The sequence below is a fragment of the Nothoprocta perdicaria genome, unplaced genomic scaffold (assembly GCF_003342845.1).
Source record: "Nothoprocta perdicaria isolate Ctin4 unplaced genomic scaffold, notPer1 scaffold_10, whole genome shotgun sequence".
In the NCBI taxonomy this organism is placed as follows: domain Eukaryota; kingdom Metazoa; phylum Chordata; class Aves; order Tinamiformes; family Tinamidae; genus Nothoprocta; species Nothoprocta perdicaria.
In genome coordinates, this window is record NW_020454094.1 from 7,200,436 (window position 1) to 7,222,289 (window position 21,854).

Sequence of the window (21,854 nt, forward strand, 5' to 3'; positions counted from 1 at the left end):
CTGGTCGGTGGTGCTATGTTCTCTCAGGAGCTATCTAGAGAAGAAACTAAACTAGTGGAAATCGGGAATAAAACCAGAATAGGTAATAAATGTAACACTAATAAGCCTATTTTCACCTTGAAATCCATTGATGGGCACAAATAATACTGCTGGGAGCAGCACTGCTTTATTCTCCCATTCTTGTGGGTAGAGGTTCTCAGAATAAATCTGGAACTTGCTGTTGCTGGTTCATTGTGTTGAACAAAACTCACCTGCAGTGTCTCTTGCTGCTGTGATCAACCTTTACCTTAGATCAGGGTGACAGGGGATAGCACGAGAGCTGCCCATCAGCTGAGGCTGTCACCTGATGGTGACACCTGAGGTGTGGGACTGCACACAGGCACTCGTGAGTAACCTGAGGAACGGGCTGTAAGACGAAGCAAGCCAGGAGGACTTGCTGAGGCCAACATCTCCTGGCTGCCCTTKGGCCCCATTTGTGCCTTTGTCCCATCCTGCCATCAGGAGCCCTTGGAGAAACTTCAAGGAAGGTGCTGGCCAYGAGGAATGCTGCTGCAGTGACTGCACCCCAGAGTGCTTATGGTGATAGGGAACTGGCTTCTTGGAGGGTTTATAAATGGAAGGCATTATGAAGCTTTAAAAAAATCTATATTCAGACTATAACACTKGTAAGTAAGGTGCAGGTTGGGGATTATGTGGCTGTATGGCTTCCATATGCCAAAATATTCTTCGGCTTGTATGCTGGAATGRCTTTAAGTGAAATTCTCAGAAAGTGAAACTTTCTCACCTGATATTTCAAACAGCTGTGTCTAAGGGAGAAGTAGCTTAAACTTGTCCCTCACCATCTGTTCAACCCTGTTGAGTCCCAGAAGTATTGCTTTGATAGCTGGGCTAGTGCAGAGTGCTAAACCCTTGGATTTAAAGATTTCTGTAGCTAATCCAGTTACCACTGGGGGAAAAATTAACTGTACTTCATGTCTCATGTGACTACAGCTCTTCTATAGCTGTTACAACACGTTCAAGATGACTTTTTATGATTTTTTTTTGGTTTGCTCTATTCTTTAAACCTCTTGACCTCGGATTGTTCTGTACCCATTTGCAGACCAATTCCCTTTGTAGGAAAGGGAGCTTTTGAGCCTATAAACAGACCTAGGAAGAACCGAGAGCTGTTTGCAGCTCTTCCATGTATTTGCTAGTATGTGGGGGCTTGTGTATGCACATAGTTAACTTGCTTAAAACCTAGCCGGAGATAGAAGTCAGTTATTAGACTTGACCTCAAGCAAGCCTGTATTCAACTTKGATTTTTATTTTGCAGAATGGAGATGTATGTATTTCAATTCTTCACCCACCTGTAGATGACCCACAAAGTGGAGAGCTGCCATCCGAGAGGTGGAACCCTACCCAAAACGTCAGGTAAAAGTGTGGGACTGGTGATGCACAACAGCTATTTCAGAGGCCTGTCATCTGTCTCCTTCCTAGAGTAAAGCCTATGGAAGAAAAAGATATAGAAAGCAATTTAAGATTGTGGGGGCTTAAGGGCTTGAGTCAGGTAGAAGCCAGACTTCCTCAGTTGTCCCTTTAGGTCCTGCAGTGCTGTGYCCTGAGGCTGGGCTAACAGTGCAGACTCTTGTCCTGTTTGCAGTTTTGCATGTTCTTGAAGCAAGTTATCTCAAACATTGTAGTCTTTTCCAGTCCATGTTATCTTACACTTACGTTAAACGCCTCTAATAGGATTAGCGGAAAGAGTTTTTTTGAGTATTTGAATATTCAAGCCCGGTATGGCCTGAATCTTTGGATCATCTTACTTCATCTTTGCCTTCTGATACTGGTACTGCTGTGTGGTGTGATGTCATGAACAGTTAGGTAGTTTTACTGCCCAAAAGAGAAGAAATCACAAGGTACTAGAGACATTCAAGACTAACCTGTTTCTCTGAAATGTGTCAAATATTAATTTCACTCCCATTGCCAGACATCTGTAGTGTACAACTGATAACAGTGGTATCAAACAGCAAGTCACTGGTGTGTGCAGTAGAAATAGTGGCATTATGGGGAAGAAGTTTGAGTATTACGCTGTAGTAACTCAAAATCATTAACCAGACAAGGCTAAAACAATTGTCTCTAGTTCAGATTTTTTGGTTAATACATGTTAATTTTTTGTATACTGGATAGTAGTCCCCAGCTGTAACACCCCATTTTTAAAGGGATAAATCAAGTTAGGAATTTCAGCCCATAAGATCTGGAAAGGGTTGTCCAGCAGCTTGATTCTACTTCCCTCTGCTTTGGTAATACTCATTTGAAAGGCTCCTYTGTCAAAGCAAGGGGTTTTATTGGATTCTTGACCCTTGGAATGGGATTGTAACRCACGCTACCAAGTGCTGAGCAAGAACTGATGTGGCAGGAAGCTAGAAAAGGTGCTGGTCAGCAAATTGTAACAATTGATRTTCCCTCCTGGAGTGTGCTACTTAAAGGCTAAAAAGACCTAAGAAATGATGTGTCYCAGTTGCTGCTCTTCAGAACTTTGTCCAGGTCTTGCATCAAAAGAAAGATGGACATTTTCCAGTACACCTGCTTCAGATACAAGGCATTATGAAAAGCTCTAGCTTAAAAGACAAAACAAAAAAACAACAACAAAACCCTTAAATGCAATTTTAAACTTTATAATGCTGAGCTGTGTTTACCTGTCCCACTGCTCATATGACATGACTATTGAACTGTTCTTTTTTTGCATTTGACAATAATTGCYTCAGTTGTTAGAACCAGCTGGCAAGATTGCGTTCATGCATACTTAGCAGCTTAGGATATAGATTGTTTAGATCATGTAAACACTTGAAGTAGTTTGTGTACAGGACCCTGAAAGTTTCAAGTTTCTCATCCTGCTGTTTTTCCTATTTCTGCCTTTCCCTACTTTGCTGCATTCTTTGGCATTCACTCATGGAATATTTTAGGCTCGAGATTGGTGTTTGGGGGGAGAATACATGTCTCAGATATCAGCAGACAGAGATAAACCTGCCTGCCTGTTAACCCCTGCCAGTGACCTCCCCTGGGCTGAGTGCAGGACAGAAACGCGTCCTGCTGGGGCCCTGTCTGGCTTCACGGGGCTCCAGGGTTCATCAGATAGAGCAGCAGGACTGGAAAGTGTGAGAGGAGCACAGCTGTGTGTTAGGAGCTGCAAGCACTGCCTGGAAGTTCTCTTCAGCTGCTGGATCTTGTAACTCCATGGCTTCTAGCCAAGGATTTGCTGTAGACTTTTAACTGCCTTTGCTTGGACTTGCGGCCTGGGACTGGTTCCAGACAGCAGCGACTTGTGCAGCAGACAGAACTGTCCTCTTTTCTGTGTCCCGAGTCCCATAAAGCTGGGGAAGTGGTGGGAGGGTTAGGAGCTGAAGCTCTGTGGTAAAGGAGGGCATATAAAGCTATCATCATTGGTTCCACTATGTTCTTCAGGTTAGGCAGGCCAGAACTGAGCTGGATACTTAAGTTGTTGGTACCTTGACACTTTGGATCCAAGTGATGCCCCCAGACTTGATCCCATCCTGCTTGCTGAGAGGACGGTGCATTTTTCTTGGCTTTCTGTCTTAGTGCATTGAACTGGAGCACTGTCCACATCAAGTGTCACTGTCAGTGCAGTCCAAGCCAAGTCCCTTCACTTTGGAGAGCAAAAATGTGCTAGGCCACATCTACACTTGTGTCTAGATATAGCTCTGCAGCATGGGTCAAAGCTAGACCTTTTTTTTCCAACAAGTTATGCCAGGCTGTGTTGGTTGAGAGCCCCTAAACTTTAGCCTGCTTAAATGCCTGTTTTGGCTTAGCAATGTGTCAAATCAGTTCCATGAATGAGCAGATGAGAGCGGGTCACCTCTGATAGCCACTTCCTTCAGTGACCCATTTAAGTGTCTTTGTCCTGATTTTGAAGTCAGGGGCACCAGTGTGGAACTAGGCTCATGTCCTCACTCCACTGATGGCAGTGGGATAGAGCAGACACTAAGCCTTAACTCCTGCCCTGGGCTTTCTCTAGGCTGTCCCTGCTCTACAGTGAAACTGTTTTAATGCAGGAGCCAACATGCTGGCTTTATAGCACGTTTGCTAAGAATCAGATACTTCTAAAAAAAAAGCCTTGAGCTGGATGAAGTAAAAGAGAACCTTTCTTCTTGTCCATTGCTCCAGTTGGACCAGCTTTCTCTAGAGCTATTGCTCTCTTTCCCTATTTTATTATAACTCTTGGAAGATAAACTCTACAAGACTGTTCTGAGTTGTGCTTACAGTCTGGACATAAGGATTTAATGTCAAAACTGTTCAAGAAACTATCCAAATGGCCACACTGTACACTAAGTACACCCAGATAGGTGTACTTAGCACACRCTGCTCTGTGTGCATCTCTGAATCAATAAATGCAGTGGAGACTGTAGTTCCATTTGATAGTCTAGTTGTACAGGGAAGTTTCTGGGTAGTGCTGTATCTCGAGACCTGTTATTTGTCTGTGCTCTTTCCTTMCACTTAACTTCGAAGGCTTTTGCCAGTGGGTCACCCTCAGGATATGAAGCTGATGTTGGTGGCTACAGCCAAGTAATGGGTGTGCAGAGCTACCAAATGTGGCCTGCACTTGAGTTTTGTGCTCGTACCTCTCTGGCAACATGCGAGCACCCAAGGGCAGCAGCCCTGGAATGCAGAGGCTTGCAGGAAAAGGTTCTGGGTGAGGTAAGTGTCTGGAAAGTGTTTAGTAAACGTGTGTGGGGCAGAGCAGCCCACTCGGTGCTGCTCAAGGCCCAGGGAGGTTGTGTGTGTGCAGGGCTATGGGACTGGTTTTGCTGAGCACCAGCAGGCAGCTCCTGCTCGGTGGTTTCCCTGTCCGTGTGTCGCTTCCCCTCTGCCTTTGCCAGCAGGCTCCACAGGCCCCTTCCCAACCCGGCACCGTCCGCAGGCGGCAGGGACAGGCTGCGCTCCGGGCTCACCGGAGCTGCCACCCCCATCCYAAACACATGGATGGAAGTGAGGGACCTGAGCACACCTGCCTCCATGTCCCCTTTCCATCTGCTTGTTTTTCCCCCCTGTCTCTTCTACCTGGCTAAAACTGGAGCTTTGGGGTCAGATCAGAGAAATGGCCACTGGTGTTCCCTGGGTGGAACACTGGGGCATGGCACCTGAACGGCTTTCTGAGCTGTGGCTCTTAACCTGTGCAAAAGCACTCCCAAACCAGAGGTATCCAACACACAATTTTGAGCTCAGGCAGGGGGAAGGAGCTCTTTGGCTTTTTGGTGTGCCCTGAGGTGCATTACTGATCTTCTGCCTCTAGTAAAATCAGATCCGTGACAGTTTGTATCACATCACCTTCCCTGTGAGCTTCAGCGCCTGGCCATCAGTATCAACATCTGCTGTCATTTCAGCTGGTGGTTCAGTTATCTTAAGTGAGCTTAAGTTCTSACCTTAAGCCAGCTTCTGATGCAGCAGCTCAAGGGTTCATTGGAGCCAGAATCCAGGCCTGCTCAGCTCTGACTGCTCTTGTGGTTGCCTTTTCCAGGACTATCTTACTGAGCGTAATCTCCTTGCTTAATGAGCCCAACACGTTCTCTCCTGCCAATGTGGATGCATCAGTCATGTTCAGGAAATGGAGGGACAGTAAAGGAAAAGACAAGGAGTATGCTGAAATCATTAGGTAAGTCTTGCCATGTGTGATGCAACTAGTTTTCTGAATCCTTCAAAATGGGATATTTGCAGAATTTACTGAAACATTCTTGCTATGGTTGCTGCTTTGGAAATTAAATTTTGTAATGTTGAAGTCCTGGTTTCTGGCCCTGGTAGGTCTTTCAAAGTGGCACAAACTCCTAGAACAGAAGGACAAGGCTGACGTGTCATCAGATTGGTCTTTTCYGAGTAATGTGGCATGATGCTCTGCAAGGTCTGCGGGCTGTAGTGACTGCCAGTCGAAGTCACTGCTGTGCCTTGGGCACCGCCGGCCTTGCCTGGGATGTGAYTCAGACTGACGGCTGCATCCCACCAATTCTGTGCTTAATGCACTCGTGCATCRTAGCCTTGTCCCTTCGGTTGCAAGGAGCATCAGCAGGACCTGGCAAGCGCTGTGAGCCTGGGTTTGCTGGGCTCAAAGTGTGGTCAAAGCTGCGCAGAGGCCGAGAGCTCATCGGGTGCTGTGGGAAAGAAGGGAACCTTCATCCCTTGCGGCTGAGGAAGCACCAACGAGTGGCCCTTAATGCAGCGGGTCACACTTGCCTGGCAGTGCACCACGTCTGTGCTGGTGCAGCTGCTGGACGTGCAGATGGTTGGGCTGGTTGTGGTTGGGCTGGTTGTGCAAGGAGCCTCCCTGGGAGATGATCCGAGCCCTCTCAAGCTGCAGGGGCTCCAGCAGAGCCGGCTTTGTTGCATAAAGCCGAGTGTCGCTGAGGGGTGAAGGGCCGGGCTGCTCCCTGTTGCTGGCAACCAGGTCCGTGTGAGGAGCAGCCCAAACCCGGTGCTGCCCCTGTGTCCGGGGGGGCAGCAGGGCCCTGTGTCTAGGGGGTCACCACAGGCTCCCTGGTTGTGCCGAATGCTGGTGGGGAGCCCGGCTCAGAGCAGAGCGGGGTTGTCCCCAGCTGTGAGGAAGGCTGAGAGCAGCTCCAAAGCCACCTTGGGCAGCTCCTGTTGGGTGCTCCGGGTGTCCCTGCTGGAGCAGGGGGCTGGACTAGATGATCTCTAGAGACCCCTTCCAACCTGAGGGGTTCTGTGAAGGCCCCGATATCCCTCCCATGGCAGCTCCGGAGGGAAGGGACTCTGCGCTGTGGCAGCCTGAGGGCACCCTGGAGCGCCAGGACCCACAGCTGTGGGGCCAGACCCCCCATTGAACCCTGTGTGGCCACGTGCAGCGCTTGGAGCTGCTGGGGGCCGGCTGGGGAAGGGGGAGGCGGCGCGAGGAGCAGAGCYGGGGCAGGACGCAGCCTCCGTCACGCTGCTCCGTCCTCCTTCCCGCAGGAAACAGGTCTTGGCGACTAAAGCCGAGGCGGAGAAGGATGGCGTGAAGGTCCCCACTACGCTGGCAGAGTACTGCATCAAAACTAAAGTGCCTTCCAACGACAACAGTTCGGATTTGCTTTACGACGACTTGTACGACGACGACATCGACGACGAAGACGAGGAGGAGGAGGACGCCGACTGTTACGACGATGACGATTCCGGCAACGAGGAGTCGTGACCTGCTCCCTCCATGCCCCTGTACTGCCCTGCCGACTCAGGCCAGAAGGGAGCAGCGGTAACATAGCAGCAGTCCAGCAAAAAAGTGTGGGGGGGGGATCAACAAACTCTTGTCTCCTGCTGTCTCCTGTTGTATGGATCTGTTTGCTCCTTTTTTATGGACCTCTTAGAGACCCTCCACAGAATGTCTGAATTCTTGCATTCTTTGCCCTTTCATCACTGTATTATGATTTCTTTTTAAAAAAGAAACTCCCCTTTTCACTTCTCTACGAACCGCTCACAGCGAAACAGGTTTGCTCGCGTTTAGATTCTTTTTTTTTTTTTTTTGGAATTAAATACAGTCTTGCATTGAGATGTTTAATGTATTTAAAGCTGGAACAAACCCATTGGAAGCTGGGGTTTTTTAGGAGCTCAAGTGCTGCATTTGCTGGGAAGACAAAAAAAATCCACACAAAGCAAATTGCCAAGGTTTAGCTGCTCCATTTACAATAATAGCGTGTGTACATTCGTTTAGCCTTGTGGTGGTGGCTTTTCCTTTTCAAGGTGTGGGGCGGAGAGTGTAAAGCTACTGTGTGTTGAGCTTGGTGGGATGTTTCCGAAAGGTACAGTATTCCTTTTCAGCCTGCTCAGGGTAGGAAGGAGGCGGCCCTGGGAGCCTCGGAGGGCACAATCAGCTTTGGCTTTGGAAAAGGCTTGTGATATGAACCCTGAAATAAACACTTAACTCTTCACATCTGTACAACTGAGCCCTCGGTTGCTATTTATTTTTTGATTTTTTAATGTTTTTTTTCTTTTTTCTTTTCAGATGAGGTTGGGGTTGGAGAAGGGGCCGGTGCGTTTGTGCCGGCCTYTCCCCGCAGCGCTCCCTGCTGCCACGGGAGCCTCCCCCAGGGCCGGCCTCAGCCTGGCCGCGTTTTTGGGAGAGACCCCTAGGAGCTCCAGCCTCCCTCCCTCCTGGCAGCCCCTGCTTCCCGCAGTGCAGATCCCGCTCCTGCCCGAGCCCTTCCTGCTGCTGGGGGGGACGTGGTGCTGCCCTAGTGCTGCTGMTAGGGAAGGAGGGTCCAGGCCTGTAAGCTGGGTCTGTCCTGCAGCCYGGGGCTGTGCTGGGGAGCGAGGGCRTCCTGCAGCCCTGGAGGTGGAAGGAGGGTGAAGCTGGAGGGCTGGAAGAGGCTGGGATCGGGCACTCAGCCCGCTCCCCTGCGTGTTCCTGGGCACTCCTAGCCCAGCCCGCGGCCTCCTTCCCCCTCGGGATCCTGCCTGCTCCTCCTAGGGCTCCTCAGCTGCCCCTCAGCGTCCCAGCCGGGCCTGAGCGTCGCTCTGGTCAGGCGCAGGGGGGTAGGTGGGGACATTGGAGCCTTTTTGCTGTCCCGGGGGGAGAGAGGGGCCGGTCCCTGTGCTCAGTGCTCCCTCACCAGCTGTGTGGCCTGCGGTGCCAGGGGCAAACGGGGCCCAGGGCCTCTGCYGGCTGCTCTTGGGGCTGGTTCTGCCTAGGCGGGGCTGCAGGTTGTGCCTGGGGGCAGGGGCTCAGCCCAGGGCACGGGGGCTGGCCCTGGTGCAGCTCCCCGGGCCCTGTGACCCAGCGTGTCCTCCAGCGAGGCTGCCTCGGCCTCGAGCGCTCGCTCAGCTGCCGCCCTGCTCCCCCTGCCCCGGGAGGCACCGACCTGGGCGAGCAGCAAGGGGAGCTCCTGCCCTAGGGCTGCTTGTGTCCTGTGGGGAAACCCGCCTGCAGCTTTGGGGGGGTGTGGGGGGCTCTGGGGAAAGGAAGGAGCCCGAGTGGGGCCAGGTTGGAAAGGCGGATACTGCATCTTTCAGGCGCTCCATGCACTGCTGCCTGTCTGCTCTCCAGTGACTTGTAGTTCAGGCTTGATGTTGTAAGATGTGTTATCATGATTCTTCTGTTACCTCCTCACCCCCCTTTTTTTTTAAGGCCACAAAAAAGGGAGAAAAAAAAAAAAAAACCACCCTATTTTGAGAGCTCCTGCATTAACCGGACTAATTTCTCTCCCCTCCCCTCAGCCCTTGCAGTGTCATTGTTTGTTGACTTGCTGGTTTCCTTTYGTTGAGATACAAACTGAAATGTGTTTTTTGAAGCTTAATATTTAAGAGATTGAGGGAAAAAAAATGTTTACCTTCTCTGTGCGGTCTGGTTTTCTCATCCCTCGTTTTCCTGCCTCCGCCAATAGTAGGGTTTAYATTTGCAACTCTGCTCCCCCCTCTCTTCAGATGCAGTTTTCAATCATTCTGAAACCAGCAGGGTACACTAGGTCTCTTAGTAGTTTTCTTAGCTGAAATCCCAGGGTTTTTTTTTTTTTTTTCAGTATAATTTACCAGACTTAACTGATGCTTTCTTTTTTTTTTTTTGTGTTGTCTCTCCCTCCCGTAGTTATATTTTGTCTTTTCTGCACATCTGTCTACTAATAAAAATGTGAAATGAAAATAGCTCTGGCTTGTTCCTTCCCTGTTAACCAAGCTGGCTTGCATGGGTTATTTAAGGCTCTGAAGCGCAGTGCTCGCGCAGCCAGCTCTGCAGCGTGATCCTGCAGAGCAGGCCCAGGACGGGGCAGAGAGGTATGTGGAAAAGAAGGGAGTGGGGGGGGGGAATAAGTGTCTCATTCTCTGCTAAAGAACAACCTGCTTTAATCCAGGAGTGGTGCCAGGAGCTCCTGCCTCTTTCCTATTGTCTTTCCCATTCTTCTTGAGGGCCTTGGGGCGGTTTGCCCTCCCTCCTGGTGGGTCCTGCTGAGCTGAGGTTGGAGTGTGTGTGGGGACAGAGCAGCACAGGGGCTATGGGACAAGCTCCCCCAGGGCCTCTCTGCAAGGAAGGAAGCCATCCGTGGAGCTGGAGGAGGTCAGAGCTTGTAGAGAAACCTGCTCTGCGCTCAATCTAGGCCGTAGCTTCGGTGTTAGTGCCACCAGGAACCCACCTCCTGCTAGCGGCCTGTTCCCTACGAGCTGGATTATTTTGGGAGGGTTTTCTGCAGCGAGTGAGTGCTGCAGTTGGGCTAAATTAGCAGGACGGAGGCCTGTCAGGCTGTACGTGCTGCACTGGGCAGGGAGCGGGGCAGCACTGCTGCCTCCATCCCTTCTGTGGCCCGGGCAGCCGAGCCCAGAGGCAGCGCTGGAGGAAAGCAGGTTGGAGAAGGACTTGGAGGCTTCGCAGCAGCTGCGCAAAGGGCTGCAGGTTGGAGCGTCACACCTGGCAAGAGCTGCTGGCAGGGGCTGGAATAGCAGAGCCTGCCCGGGCTGCTCCCGGGTGGGCGGCGCTGCCCAAGCGCTCGGCCCTGCTCTGCGCCCCCGCGGGCAGCTCCGCGGCCTCAGCTCTAACCTGAAAGGACTGCCAGGACCTGCAGGGGAAACTGATGCAAAAGAAACCTGCCTTAGCAAGGGCCAGAATGATGGACAACATCTCATTTTGCCTGAGCCACAGACGAAGGGAYGGAGGGAAATTTGCTTGTATATGTGAGGCATTTCAAAAAAAAAAAACAAACAAAAAAAACCCCCAAAACACCAGGACTAAAGCTCACCTGTGGGAGCAGCTCTGAGCACAGGTAAGAGCTGCCCCTGCTGCAAGCCCAGGGCCTCTGGGGGAGCACCGGGGTTAGGCCGGGGCTGCTCCAGGCTCCGCTGCTCCCCGCAGCACGAGGGGCAGTCGCAGCCGCTGGGCTCCTTCGTGCCCCTTGTGCAGGGACGGAGGTGACGCTACGGAGGTCCCTGCTGCTCTGAGGAGCGGGGCTGTGTCCCCAGCGCCACGGGACAGGGCCCCGGCCCCTCTCCTGCGCCCAGGGCCCCGTGCACTCACCTTGGCYGCCTCCATCCGCAGCCGGCGCAGCCTCTGCTCCCGCTTCTCCCGCCCCGAGGGAGAGGAGGCCGCCAAAGCCGAACTGCTGCTGGGGCCGTGGAAAACGCAGACAAACACCAGTGATACGCTCAGATCTTTATTAGGTGGAGTAAGGGCTAAAAAGAAATGAAACTCCTAAAACATTCACCGCACTGGTGCAGGACAAGAAGGACCAGGAGGCGCCTCCATAGTCGTTGTTTTAAAAAAAGTGGGGAGGGACGGGGTGACGGGCACAGCCAGGAGCTGGGGCTGGCCTGGGCAGGGTGGCTCAGGGCAAAAAGAGGGACCAGAGACAGCTTATACTTTTATTTAAGAAACCGCTACATAGGTTTTTTTTTTTCTTTTTCTTTTCTTTTTTGCCTCTAATGATGCAAAGGAGGTTCCAGGACACACTGAGCCATCCAAAGTCTCTTGCTAGAGAAAGAAACAAACAAAAAAAAACTGTCTTTTTATTTAAAAATTGAAAAATGAGAAGGTGAGGCTGCAGCTCAGGGCCACCAAACTGCCCCTGCGAGTTCATCGGCCACAGCAGGAGGGAGGCGGGAGACAAAAGAAAGGGGAGGGCCCACAAAACACTTTTTTTTTTTACTTTTTTTTTTTCTTCAGTTTAAAGTAACAGCTAKAGTGGGGGGTGGAGGCAGAACTCAAACCATCAGGACAGATCTTGATTCTTTTTTTTTTTTTTGGGAGGGGCCAGGCCTTCTTATTTGCCTGACTTTAGAACTGCATTAAATAAAGGGGCTGCAGCTCCAATAAAAGTGGTGCAGTTTGTCTTTGACAGTTAAGCCCATAGAGCTTTAAAAAAGAAAAAAAAACAACCCAACAAAACAAGGAAAGATGCCCTGGTGCAGATGGGAAATGAATAATTAGTTTCCCTACAAAGAAAATAAAACAGGCTGCAAGATGCAGAAAACCACATTTAGGCTCTATTACATTTACAAATACATACATAAATATATTACATACAACAGCAACTCAAAGAGGAAGCGGGCGAGTCACACAGAGGATGGCTGGCTGGCTGCAGTTCTCCCCGCACAGACGTTTGGCTGAGCAGTTACTTCTTCTCCTAATAGTTCCAGGAATGGGCTTCGGCTTTTCTTCTTTTTCTTCTTTTTTTTCTTCCTCTCTTTTTCTTTATTTGTATTTATTTATTTATTTATTTTTAATTTCCTCCTCCTTTCCTTTCGTTCTCTTCCCCCCTCCCCGGTTCCGGATTTAGTTTGTCCAGTATGGAGAAGTGCCGTAGGCGGTTTTGGTAGCCTGAGACTTTTGCTGCATGGTGCTGGGTTGGTTGCGCTGGCCAGATCCACCCTGGGAAGGGAAAGGGGACACGGACAGGGCCGTCAGGGCGCGGGAGCCGCGGGGCTGCTCCAGCAGCGCCGGCCCCACGCGACACCCGGGCTCCGTGGGGCCTTTCCTGCTCCTCCTCAACAGCTCCAGCTCTATCAGACCAAGGCAAACGGCCCCCGCAGAGGACAAGGGGCAGCATCATCGTGACCCCGTTATCTGGGATGAGTTAGTTGTGGGAAAGGAGGCAGCCCCCCCCTTCACTGCAGCAGGTGACAGTCACCTTCCAGAGGACTATGGAGACAAGGGAGGTCGGGGTTATAAAAACTCGCCCTCCATCAGAAGACCATTTCTCTGTGTAGTGTTGCCAGAGGCCCGGGATCACAAGGGAGGAGAACAGCAGGGCTGGGGCTGGCAAAGCGCTTCCCCAAGGTGGGCGAGGACGACGCACCACACAAAGATGTCAAACGTCCTGCACAGAAGTCACTTCCTATTTCAGGACTCTAAGGCAGAACACTGTGTTTTTCAGGGAACAGGATTATAGAGAGGAAGGCAAATGCAACGGGCAGCGAAACCAAATCAGAAACAGGAGCTGACCCACAATTTGCCAGGGGACACTTGCTTTTTTCCCCCCAGGCTTGCACTGTAAGTGTTCCAACCCCCCTTTTCCATGTCCTGGCCAGGGAAAGGCAGCGGCTGCTGCAGCTCCACACCCCGCTGCCCGTGTCTGCCTGTGCCCACGTCAGAGGAGCCCCCCGGAGCAGGGCTCAGCCCCACACGTGCCCCAGCCCGTGAACAGCCTGCAGGCACGAGCAAGGCCCAAAGCAGCAGAGCTGGGGGTGGGCAGGAGCCACGTGCACCCAGGCCCTGCGCACGGGCGCCGACTCACCTGCCCATCTTGCTGAAGATGATGATGCAGCATCTGGGAATGAGGCTGCTGATGTGCAGGCAGGATATGGAGAAACGGGGCTGGAGCGTAACCCGGGGCAGCACCAGGGTTCAGGGGCCCAGTGGATCCGAGAGCAGACGGCAGGCTGAAGGGGGGCGGCGTGCCAGCGTGGAACCCCTGCTTGTCAAACGTCTGCGCGGGAGGCAACGGGGAGATGATCAGAGACGCGTGCGAGCAGCCCCACGGCGACCAAAGAACAAGAGTGGCCTGGACATGGGTCACTTGAACCTTTCTGCAACCCTGCGGGCAAGCCAAGGTGGATCGAATACCTGCGAGCACTTCAGCACATGAGTTTCAGATCCTGTCCTCACCTTTTATTTTCTCTAATGCCTGCAACTTTTCTAATTCTTTTATTTCATTTCCACAGCTATCGTGTTGCTTTTTTGACCCTGACCCTCTTTCTTCTTCATGGGACATGGAGGATATAGTCTCCYGAGTCCTTCGCTCATTGCGGGGCGCTCAGGCTGGAATTACTCGACCTGGTCACTGCTGCCCAACAAGGACACAAGCAGAAATTCCAGCAGGAACTTTGTTTGCCCTGGCCAAAGCTTCACACTGGTGCCAAGCAGCGCGTGTGAGAGGCAGCATCCTACCCACAGGCACGGATCACAGCCAAGCCATCGTGCAGGGCTCGTTTCCCACTACTTCTTGGTTGGCTCTCTGCAGAAAAGCAAACCGCCTCTTAACTCGGTCACTCTGGGGCTAAAAAGGCTTTTCCCATTTGATTTGCACCCAGGATACAGCACATACAGGGTGACAGCACAGAAAGCTCTATCTGCACTAGCAGCTTCCTTTAGGAGTTCACGTGGAAAGAGTGGTGGGATAGAAGATGAGACTTTTCCCCCAAAACAAACTGAGCAAGTATTAAAAAAAAGCCAAAATCTGCTGCCTGTGGGATGCACAGGCCTGGGAATTGTTCCCATCTGCCACAGGGGAAGTCCTGCTGGGGTGCCAGTGAGCAGGGAGACCCTGTTGGTGACCCTGCGTGTGCAGGGTGGCTGGACTAGACCTCCAGAGGTCCCTTCCAACTTCAGGGACTCTATGATTCCAGGGAGCCCTGGGCCTGGCCGCAGGCCAGGGGGAGGAGGGGTCAGCGTTCCTCACCTGAGTCTTGTTATAGACTGAGCCACTGATATCAGGCACACCTGTGTTACTTGAGGTCACAGAAACACCTGGAAGACAAAAAGCCACCAACAGTGAGAAAGCCAAACGCCACCCAACTCGAACCCTGTGCTTGCTCTGCTGTGGGCACCTCTGGTGGCATCAGTGGATGYTCCTTCATCCTTGGCCACCGCACCTCATGCTCTACTGGGCTGGCTTTTCCGTGCCCTGACCTGCAGCACCCCACACAGGAACACAGAAAAGGGCTCGGTTCCTCACTCCCAACCCAATGCAAAGGGAACCAGCCCATGAGACTAGGTCACCCATGCCCACTACACAGATTTACAGCTTAGATTCAAAGACACTTTACTGGGCAGTAGCTGGCTGCACAGAACACTCATTTAGCTCAAGAAAAGCCACTTTCCCCTAGGATTAGAAACACATTTGGCTCTATTACAACATTCAAGGCCTTTCCAGTAGCGCATTGAGCAATGAAATTCAGCATCTGCCAAACATTTGTGCTTTTGTACTTTTGCATCATGCAGAAGGGTGAGGTCCGCAATGCTCCTGCACCCAGAGAGAATTAAATTATACCACAGATTCAGGCTGGCTTCTACCTGGATCAGCTGGTGCCAGAACAAGCTCAGGAACAGTCACTTACCAGCAAGGCGACTCTCAAGCTGGTCACTCACTCCCAGTCTAATAAAGACCAGCTCTAATCATGTCACTTAGACCAGAACAAAAGCAGTGCTTCCTCAGTCAGAGGACTGGAGTTGGTGTCTGCACTGCTCTAAGGCTGCTCCTTCCCTAGAAGACTGCTCCTCTTGGCAGGCCATGGTTTGAGCAACTCTCAGTTCAAGACTTAGGTATTTATATTGTTCAGGGCAGTTGATGCTTCAAACACACAGCAAATACTTGGTCTTTGCTTAAGCCCAGGGATGAACTAGTTAGTGCTAAGCAGTTTACTATGTTTCTCAGGTCTAACCAGCATGTGTAGAATAAAGCTTTCATAGAAGCTGTATAAATTCTTTCGCCTTTACAATTACTAGGAAATCACTTCCAGGCATGAAACAGTGCAATGAGTTATGGAGTGTACAGAGAGCAGCTGAAACAACAGCTTAGAGATGTGTGAACTGCCCTGCTCATTCCTAACACAGAGCTCACTCAGGTGCCTAACAACGATCTCAAAATCCAGTCTTCATTTGGCAGAAGACCATTTCAGCAGCAGTCCCTGACTGCTCAGGGCTCAGTGACACGGCACTGCTGCTATCCACCAAACCCAAACTTTGGCAGAGGACACAGTTCACCATTTCTCCCACGTGTAATTGTGGACAAAGCTGCATGTCAGCCACACAGATTCTTATGCAAAGTTCAGCCATTCGATTTAGAAGAAACATTTGGGACAGTAAAAAAAAGCATTTTGTATACGGGAGATGGAGAAACAGCGTGGATTTTGACCCTGTTCACAGCTGGCTGCTGGGTTGACTGCACAGCACTGGCGATGCTGGGAGTTTGCCCTGCTAAATCCCACGCAGAACGCCCTCAGCTCTCATGTGTTACCTTTCCCAGGTCCAGTGCCAGCAGATTTGTTTTGTGCTTGAGATGACCCACTGTAGCCTCCTTTGCTGTAATCTCCAGCTGCCGTTCCCTGCGTTAAGTCATCATAGCCTGCCGGTGTGTACAAGACAAGGTGTTACAGGGTGCAAGCGGCTCTGCGGGCGCTCCGGTGGAGAGCGCGGATGAGAAGYGTACCTGCTCCGTAGCCATGCTGCCCATAGCCACTCGCCTGCTGGAAAGGAGTCGAAGCTGTGTTCAGATTGACTCCGTGCTGCTTAGCAGATGCTGGAGGTACCTAGACAAACAAAGGGAACAAAAGGCATTCCGAMCGGGAAAAGCAAGCTCCCTCTGCCATCTAGGGGAAGGCACCTCGCATGGCRAGTGTGGAAAGTGGAGCAGCTCTGGGATGTACCATGCAGCGCAGAGGAGAGGTGACACTCGCCCTGCGAGCTGCAGCTTCTGCAGGGGCTCTGTGCAAGCCACAGACTTGCTGCTGCACGTGGCAAGAGCTGTCACGAAAGCCCCAGCTTTGGTCTCAGCCACGGCTTGGGARAGGCCATGCACTTCTTTTACACGTGTATGAAACCTAAGCAGCAAGTTCTTGCCCACGAAACAGAAAAGGATCAGCCATGGTGCTCACCATCCAGAATCGAAAARAACACCAGCCTGGAAGGCCCTGCCTGGGGTAGTTCCATAAAACACAAACCCACACGGCCCTAAAATAGAGGCATTGACCCTTCTGCCTTGAGCATCGGACTCAGCCTTGCACCTCCCTTTAACCCCCTGAAGGCTGCTATGGGCTTTAAGGAACATAATGCCTCAATGAGCTATAGCTGTTATATACAGCCACACAGCTGTTATATACAGCCACACAGCTGTTATATACAGCCACACAGCTGTTATATACAGCCACACAGCTGTTATATACAGCCACACAGCTGTTATATACAGCCACACAGCTGTTATATACAGCCACACAGCTGTTATATACAGCCACACAGCTGTTATATACAGCYACACAGCTGTTATATACAGCYACACAGCTGTTATATACAGCYACACAGTAGCCTGTGTAGGACTCCATGAACTCTAGCCTTTTGTATTTCCTCTTTTCTTGGGGAAGGGACTGTGATTATTTTTCTCAGCCTTGCACAACAGTTTCATTGGAAACTTCTTGCAAAACAGGAAGATTTAGGTGGTCGGGACTGAACAGAGCAAAATCAGAGAAACAAAGAAAAACCTATGGTTTCGGCTGTCATACTTACAAACATGGTTGGCCCATACTGGAATGCACTGGGTACTCCTGGCACACCAGCGTAGTAAGGTAGCCCAGTATAGCTGTACCCTGGGGGCAGGGTGGGGTTGAGGAAAGGCTGCTGCGTTGTGTGGTGGGTCTGCGTCTGGTTCTGCTGCGGCTGCGCCAGCGTGGTGGCGGGAGCAGGGGAGGCAGAATCCCCACGACCAAATTTTGTTACATCACCTGCAAAAGAAATAACTCATCAGAACAGCTAAGAAACTCACTCCCAAGAGGATCCTCCGCATACAAATAAACAACTACAAAATGGACTGTGTCCTACACTTGAAGGACTACAGATTTTCATGGGATGAGCTCTCCTGGTCCCTCTATTCCTGACCTCTATTCCAGTGGGCACTGCTCGTCTTGGCAGAGAATTCTGCGCCACGGTTAATCCATCGAAAAAGTGGAGGTATCGATACTTACCTCTCTATCACAGACTGAGAAGATTCATCACTGTTAGACCATTGCAGTAAAAACATGCTGAAAGCGTAAGCACAGTAATAGCCAAAGAGCAAATGGTTGCTGGGTTAAAGCATGGCTTTCCTAAAGGTTAACCCGATTAGTTAAGCTTCATGGGCTGAGAGCAAGTTAGGTTTTACAGGCAACAACGGGCATGTTTTTTGTCAATATCTATTTATTTGTCAAGCATGAGTAATTAGATGTCCGATTCCTCACACCACCAAAGGTCTGGAGACAGTAGCTGGAGGCCAGGAAAGCAAGGCTTGCATCGTGGGCCACCTTATTGAAGAAGTAGGAAGGGAAATGTGGTTATTAACCCCAAAGCAGCCTCCTGAGAGAGGTGAGTAACCAAGCAGAAAACTCCCAACACACTTGCTTTTTTTGGGGGTCTAAMAAATTGGCATATTTGCTCCTTTTTAGGAAGGTGACACGTATCACATCTGTCTCATTCCTACCCAGTATTCCTTTTGTTAGCTGCCAACAAGTGTGACAAATTTCAATAGCTGCAGTATAAGAACCGTAACACCTATGGCTGCAACCAGATACCAGCAGGAGAAAACCACAAACTCAAAATCCGGGCAGAAATTCATGTATTCTGTGCAGGTTGATAATTGAAAGACATGGTTTGAGATGAGGACGGGGTTCTTAGACCACACATGTTTGGAAATTAAGTCCCTCAGGCTCAAGGAGGGAGTGGGGGAGCCTGCTCGACTCAGCTCCTGGTAGAAACATAGAAGTGCAAAAGTAGCAACAACAAAGTAAGGGGAGCAGATGATAAAGGTCTGAAATGGTCTATTCTAAGGGAAATGAAAAGGAAAGAAAACTAGAAAGCTAGCTGAATTTCTAAAGAAAAAAAAGAAGAAAGCTATGAAATTATCTGTATATTCTTGGGAAAGGCAGTTGACAATAGTGCCATTTATATTTTAAATATTTTCGCACTGGTTATCAAAGACAATCAAATTGTCCAATTTTATCCCAGGAGGAGTCACATAAAAATTACCGTCTGTGTATGCATATATGTATTATATATATACACACATATATGTAATATATATATAAAAAAGAGAAAAATCAACATAGATTATATAAGAGAAAAATCAACATGGATTAAACTACTTGTAGAAGGGACAAATGATTTCTCTTTCAGTAGCGGCACGATGATCTACATTTAAGTTACTGTCCTCATCTCAAGACGTCACTCACCTGAGTATGGGTTGTTAGCAAGGCTCCCATCTCTGCCTGTTAAGGTTGCAGGAGCAGGGAATGTAATTCCATAGTAATCCTGTGAGACAGAGAAAAAGAGAGAGAGAGAGCAGAGAGAGAACACCATGTATTAATAGTCAAAATCGTAACAGGTAGTTCTTCTGACAGTTATATAGATTTAAAAAAATGAAGAAGCAGGAAATAAAGGAGCCTCGTGCAGACGGTGACCTTTGAGCTTAGGGCAGAGCTGATTCTCCAAAACAAAACAAAAACAATGCAAGACAAAAGTGCTTTAGGGACACTTTTAACATCAACTACAAATCTGCCYGTCTGTGCAGCCAGCCATGTCCGTGTCACTTGTGTGGCCCCAGGGGACACACACAGCCTCGCTTCCAGCTGAACCTGCAACGTGCAGCACAGCAGCCACATCTCAGCCTGGAAAAGGGAGATCCCGGGACCGTGGATGCTTCGGGGTGGGTTGGGCAAAAGGGACCCCCAGGAGCAGCCTTTATAGCCACGCTTATCAACACCCTCTTATCAACTCCAGGATAAATCACTTTTCATAGAACACCATCAAAAATTTTGTCAGAACAAAGTCACGCTTTCTTCTCCTTCAAAAGAAGAGTCACAAAAGCAGATTTGGAGAAGAAATCTGAACAGGATCTGCTGGATATGAACTAGAAGGGACAAACCAGTTTGTTTCTCCTGTAGAAAGCAGAAAAAGCTTAAGCAAACCTGAGAATGGCAGTCTAAGAAATCCAACTAGTCTCACTGTTTCTGAGGTGGGGGAAAAGCAGTATTTCCTTCRGCAGCAGCCCATATCCTTAACCTCAGACACACCCCTCATGAGAAAACCTGAGTGCAGCCCATTACTTTCAAGCTTGAAGCAGAAAAAATAGCTCTTTAAATAATAATTTGCTGTTTAAAATGTGCTCTATAGACATCTCTTGGCCCAACAYGCACCTACCTAACACATACAGAAAGAATACACTTCAGACAGGGAAAACCCACGATTAATCAGGGGAAAACCTCATTAGCGTTGCGTCAAAGCTCTGCTCCCTTCCTAGAGGAGTGGATCACTTTCACTTTGCACTCGAAACACTTTCACTTTCTAGATGCAAGGGACACTGAAACACTATCAAACTATTTYGTCACCCAAACAAGAAAGTCCCACCAGATCATTCCATTCAGCTTCAAATGACTGAGACTCTAAAGAAGGACACACACAGACACTACTGAAATAAAATAGAGGAAGGACAACAAATCATAAAAATACTTCAGGAAAACTCCTCAGCAAACTCTCTTCAATCACTCAAAAATTTCACACACACACAAAAAAATATTCTACCACTTTACAAGCTATTCTGAAAGACAAAAACCTGTGCTATATTAGCAAAGCTAAAGATGACAAAAAAGCAACAGGAAATCACAAAGGAAATGAAGAAATATTAAAAGTTTTAAAGCATCTATTAATATACAGCTTTGAGCAAAAAGAGAGAAAATATAAGTAAATACAAGGAAAACGGAGAGAAGTAGCCCAAATAAAAGSAGATATTGATAAGGAAGGAAACTTGAGAATAAAACCAGGAAACACGGCCTACAACAAAGAGGAAATGAAAATACCTGAACATATCCCAAGGAGATCTGTCCAGGACAGTCTCTGCCCCACAACAATCCCCACAGAAAGACACGGGCACAAAAACCAGGCTCTCTGAAAGGGTCGCCCCACAGCACTCAAACCAAAGGCCTGGGAAAGAAGAGGACTCTCCCACATCAGTAGCATGGACACTGCATGGAAACATTGCAGGTGCCAAACAGAAGTCATAAGGAAAAAAATTCCAAACAAACAGAAATGAAAACTGAAAATGGAAACAGGGAAATTCTCTACATCAAGAAAATGATGAAGGGAAAGATGGTGTAAGAGACTGCTCGGGACTGATACGAGGATGCGGCACCRAATAAAGCCGCACRCCCTGCACACCCTCCGGCACAGCGCTCGCCAGCACCACCAAGGCTCACAGGCCTCCCGCACGCCAACACCGCTCAACTCAACACACCACCATGGCTGCGCCCGCAACACCACAGCCCTGCCCGTGGCGCCGCGCTCCCCTGCTCCTGCTTCTCCTGCCCGCTCTCGCYGCTGCCCTCGCCTGCAACAACCTCCGCACACAACAGAGCACCTTCAACGYGGACGCCTTCCAGCTCCTGCGCACCATGGCTCCCAACCGCACCGTGCTCTGCGACCAACACAACRCACCTTTCTCCTTCCCCGACACCCTGCTGACAGACAACCACCCGCAACAAGACACCAAGACCATCCTACACATCCTCCAGCACCTCTTCAASATTCTCAGCAATGAAAACACGCCTGCYCACTGGCACCRRCAAGCACACCASCAGCTTCTCAACAAGCTTAACCATCACATCCAACATCTCCAGGAATGCCTCAAGGACGCCACCACGCCTTCCACAAGCCAAGGGCCCCGCAACTCCCGCCTCGCCATCAACACATACTTCCGGCGCATCCAGGACTTCCTCCGCACRCACAACCACAGCGCCTGCGCCTGGGACGTCGTCCGCCTCCAAGTTCACACCTGCTTCCTAAACATCCACAAGCTCACACRGAGAATCGCAACCTGCTCGGCTCCCTCCTTAYAAAGACCAACCAACACAAACATCAACCTCAGCCAGAGGCCACCAAGACACAGCAGGCATCTACAGCAACGACTTCCACTTACAGGCACCACGCAGCCCTCCACCGCACAGGGCACCACGCCACCTGAGCAACAGGCATGACRGCGCTCAACACAGCAGCACCGCAGCCCGCACACCCACAGCACCCCAAACACTGAGCAGGGCCACAGCCTCCACGCAGCGCAGGATACAGCTCCACACAGACACGGTGCACATGAAGGCACAGCAGCGACGCTCGGGGAAAAGGGACACTACTTACCACCCATGGCGTTCTACGCCCCTTCTCGACTGCAGCC

At 50.2% G+C, this 21,854-nt stretch overlaps 2 protein-coding genes across 5 annotated transcripts in view; one reads left to right on the top strand and one right to left on the bottom strand.

Annotated features, from left to right (window-relative positions):
• Positions 1 to 7,947, top strand: part of UBE2R2 (ubiquitin conjugating enzyme E2 R2) — a 48,092-nt gene extending 40,145 nt beyond the window's left edge. Inside the window, exons 3-5 of the mRNA XM_026039728.1 lie at positions 1,313 to 1,410; positions 5,513 to 5,647; positions 6,955 to 7,947. Of these exons, the coding sequence (XP_025895513.1) occupies positions 1,313 to 1,410; positions 5,513 to 5,647; positions 6,955 to 7,174 (453 nt within the window). The 3' untranslated portion in view covers positions 7,175 to 7,947. The remainder of the gene's footprint in view (positions 1 to 1,312; positions 1,411 to 5,512; positions 5,648 to 6,954) is intronic.
• Positions 7,948 to 12,183: 4,236 nt separating this feature from the next.
• UBAP2 (ubiquitin associated protein 2) overlaps positions 12,184 to 21,854 on the bottom strand; it is an 88,385-nt gene continuing 78,714 nt past the window's right edge. For all 4 annotated transcript variants that reach the window (XM_026039681.1, XM_026039672.1, XM_026039666.1 and 1 more), the window contains exons 22-28: positions 18,865 to 18,943; positions 17,171 to 17,385; positions 16,101 to 16,200; positions 15,909 to 16,016; positions 14,352 to 14,419; positions 13,188 to 13,379; positions 12,184 to 12,322 (exon numbers count right to left, since the gene is read on the bottom strand). In XM_026039681.1, coding sequence (XP_025895466.1) covers positions 12,227 to 12,322; positions 13,188 to 13,379; positions 14,352 to 14,419; positions 15,909 to 16,016; positions 16,101 to 16,200; positions 17,171 to 17,385; positions 18,865 to 18,943 — 858 coding nt within the window. In that variant the 3' untranslated portion in view covers positions 12,184 to 12,226. The remainder of the gene's footprint in view (positions 12,323 to 13,187; positions 13,380 to 14,351; positions 14,420 to 15,908; positions 16,017 to 16,100; positions 16,201 to 17,170; positions 17,386 to 18,864; positions 18,944 to 21,854) is intronic.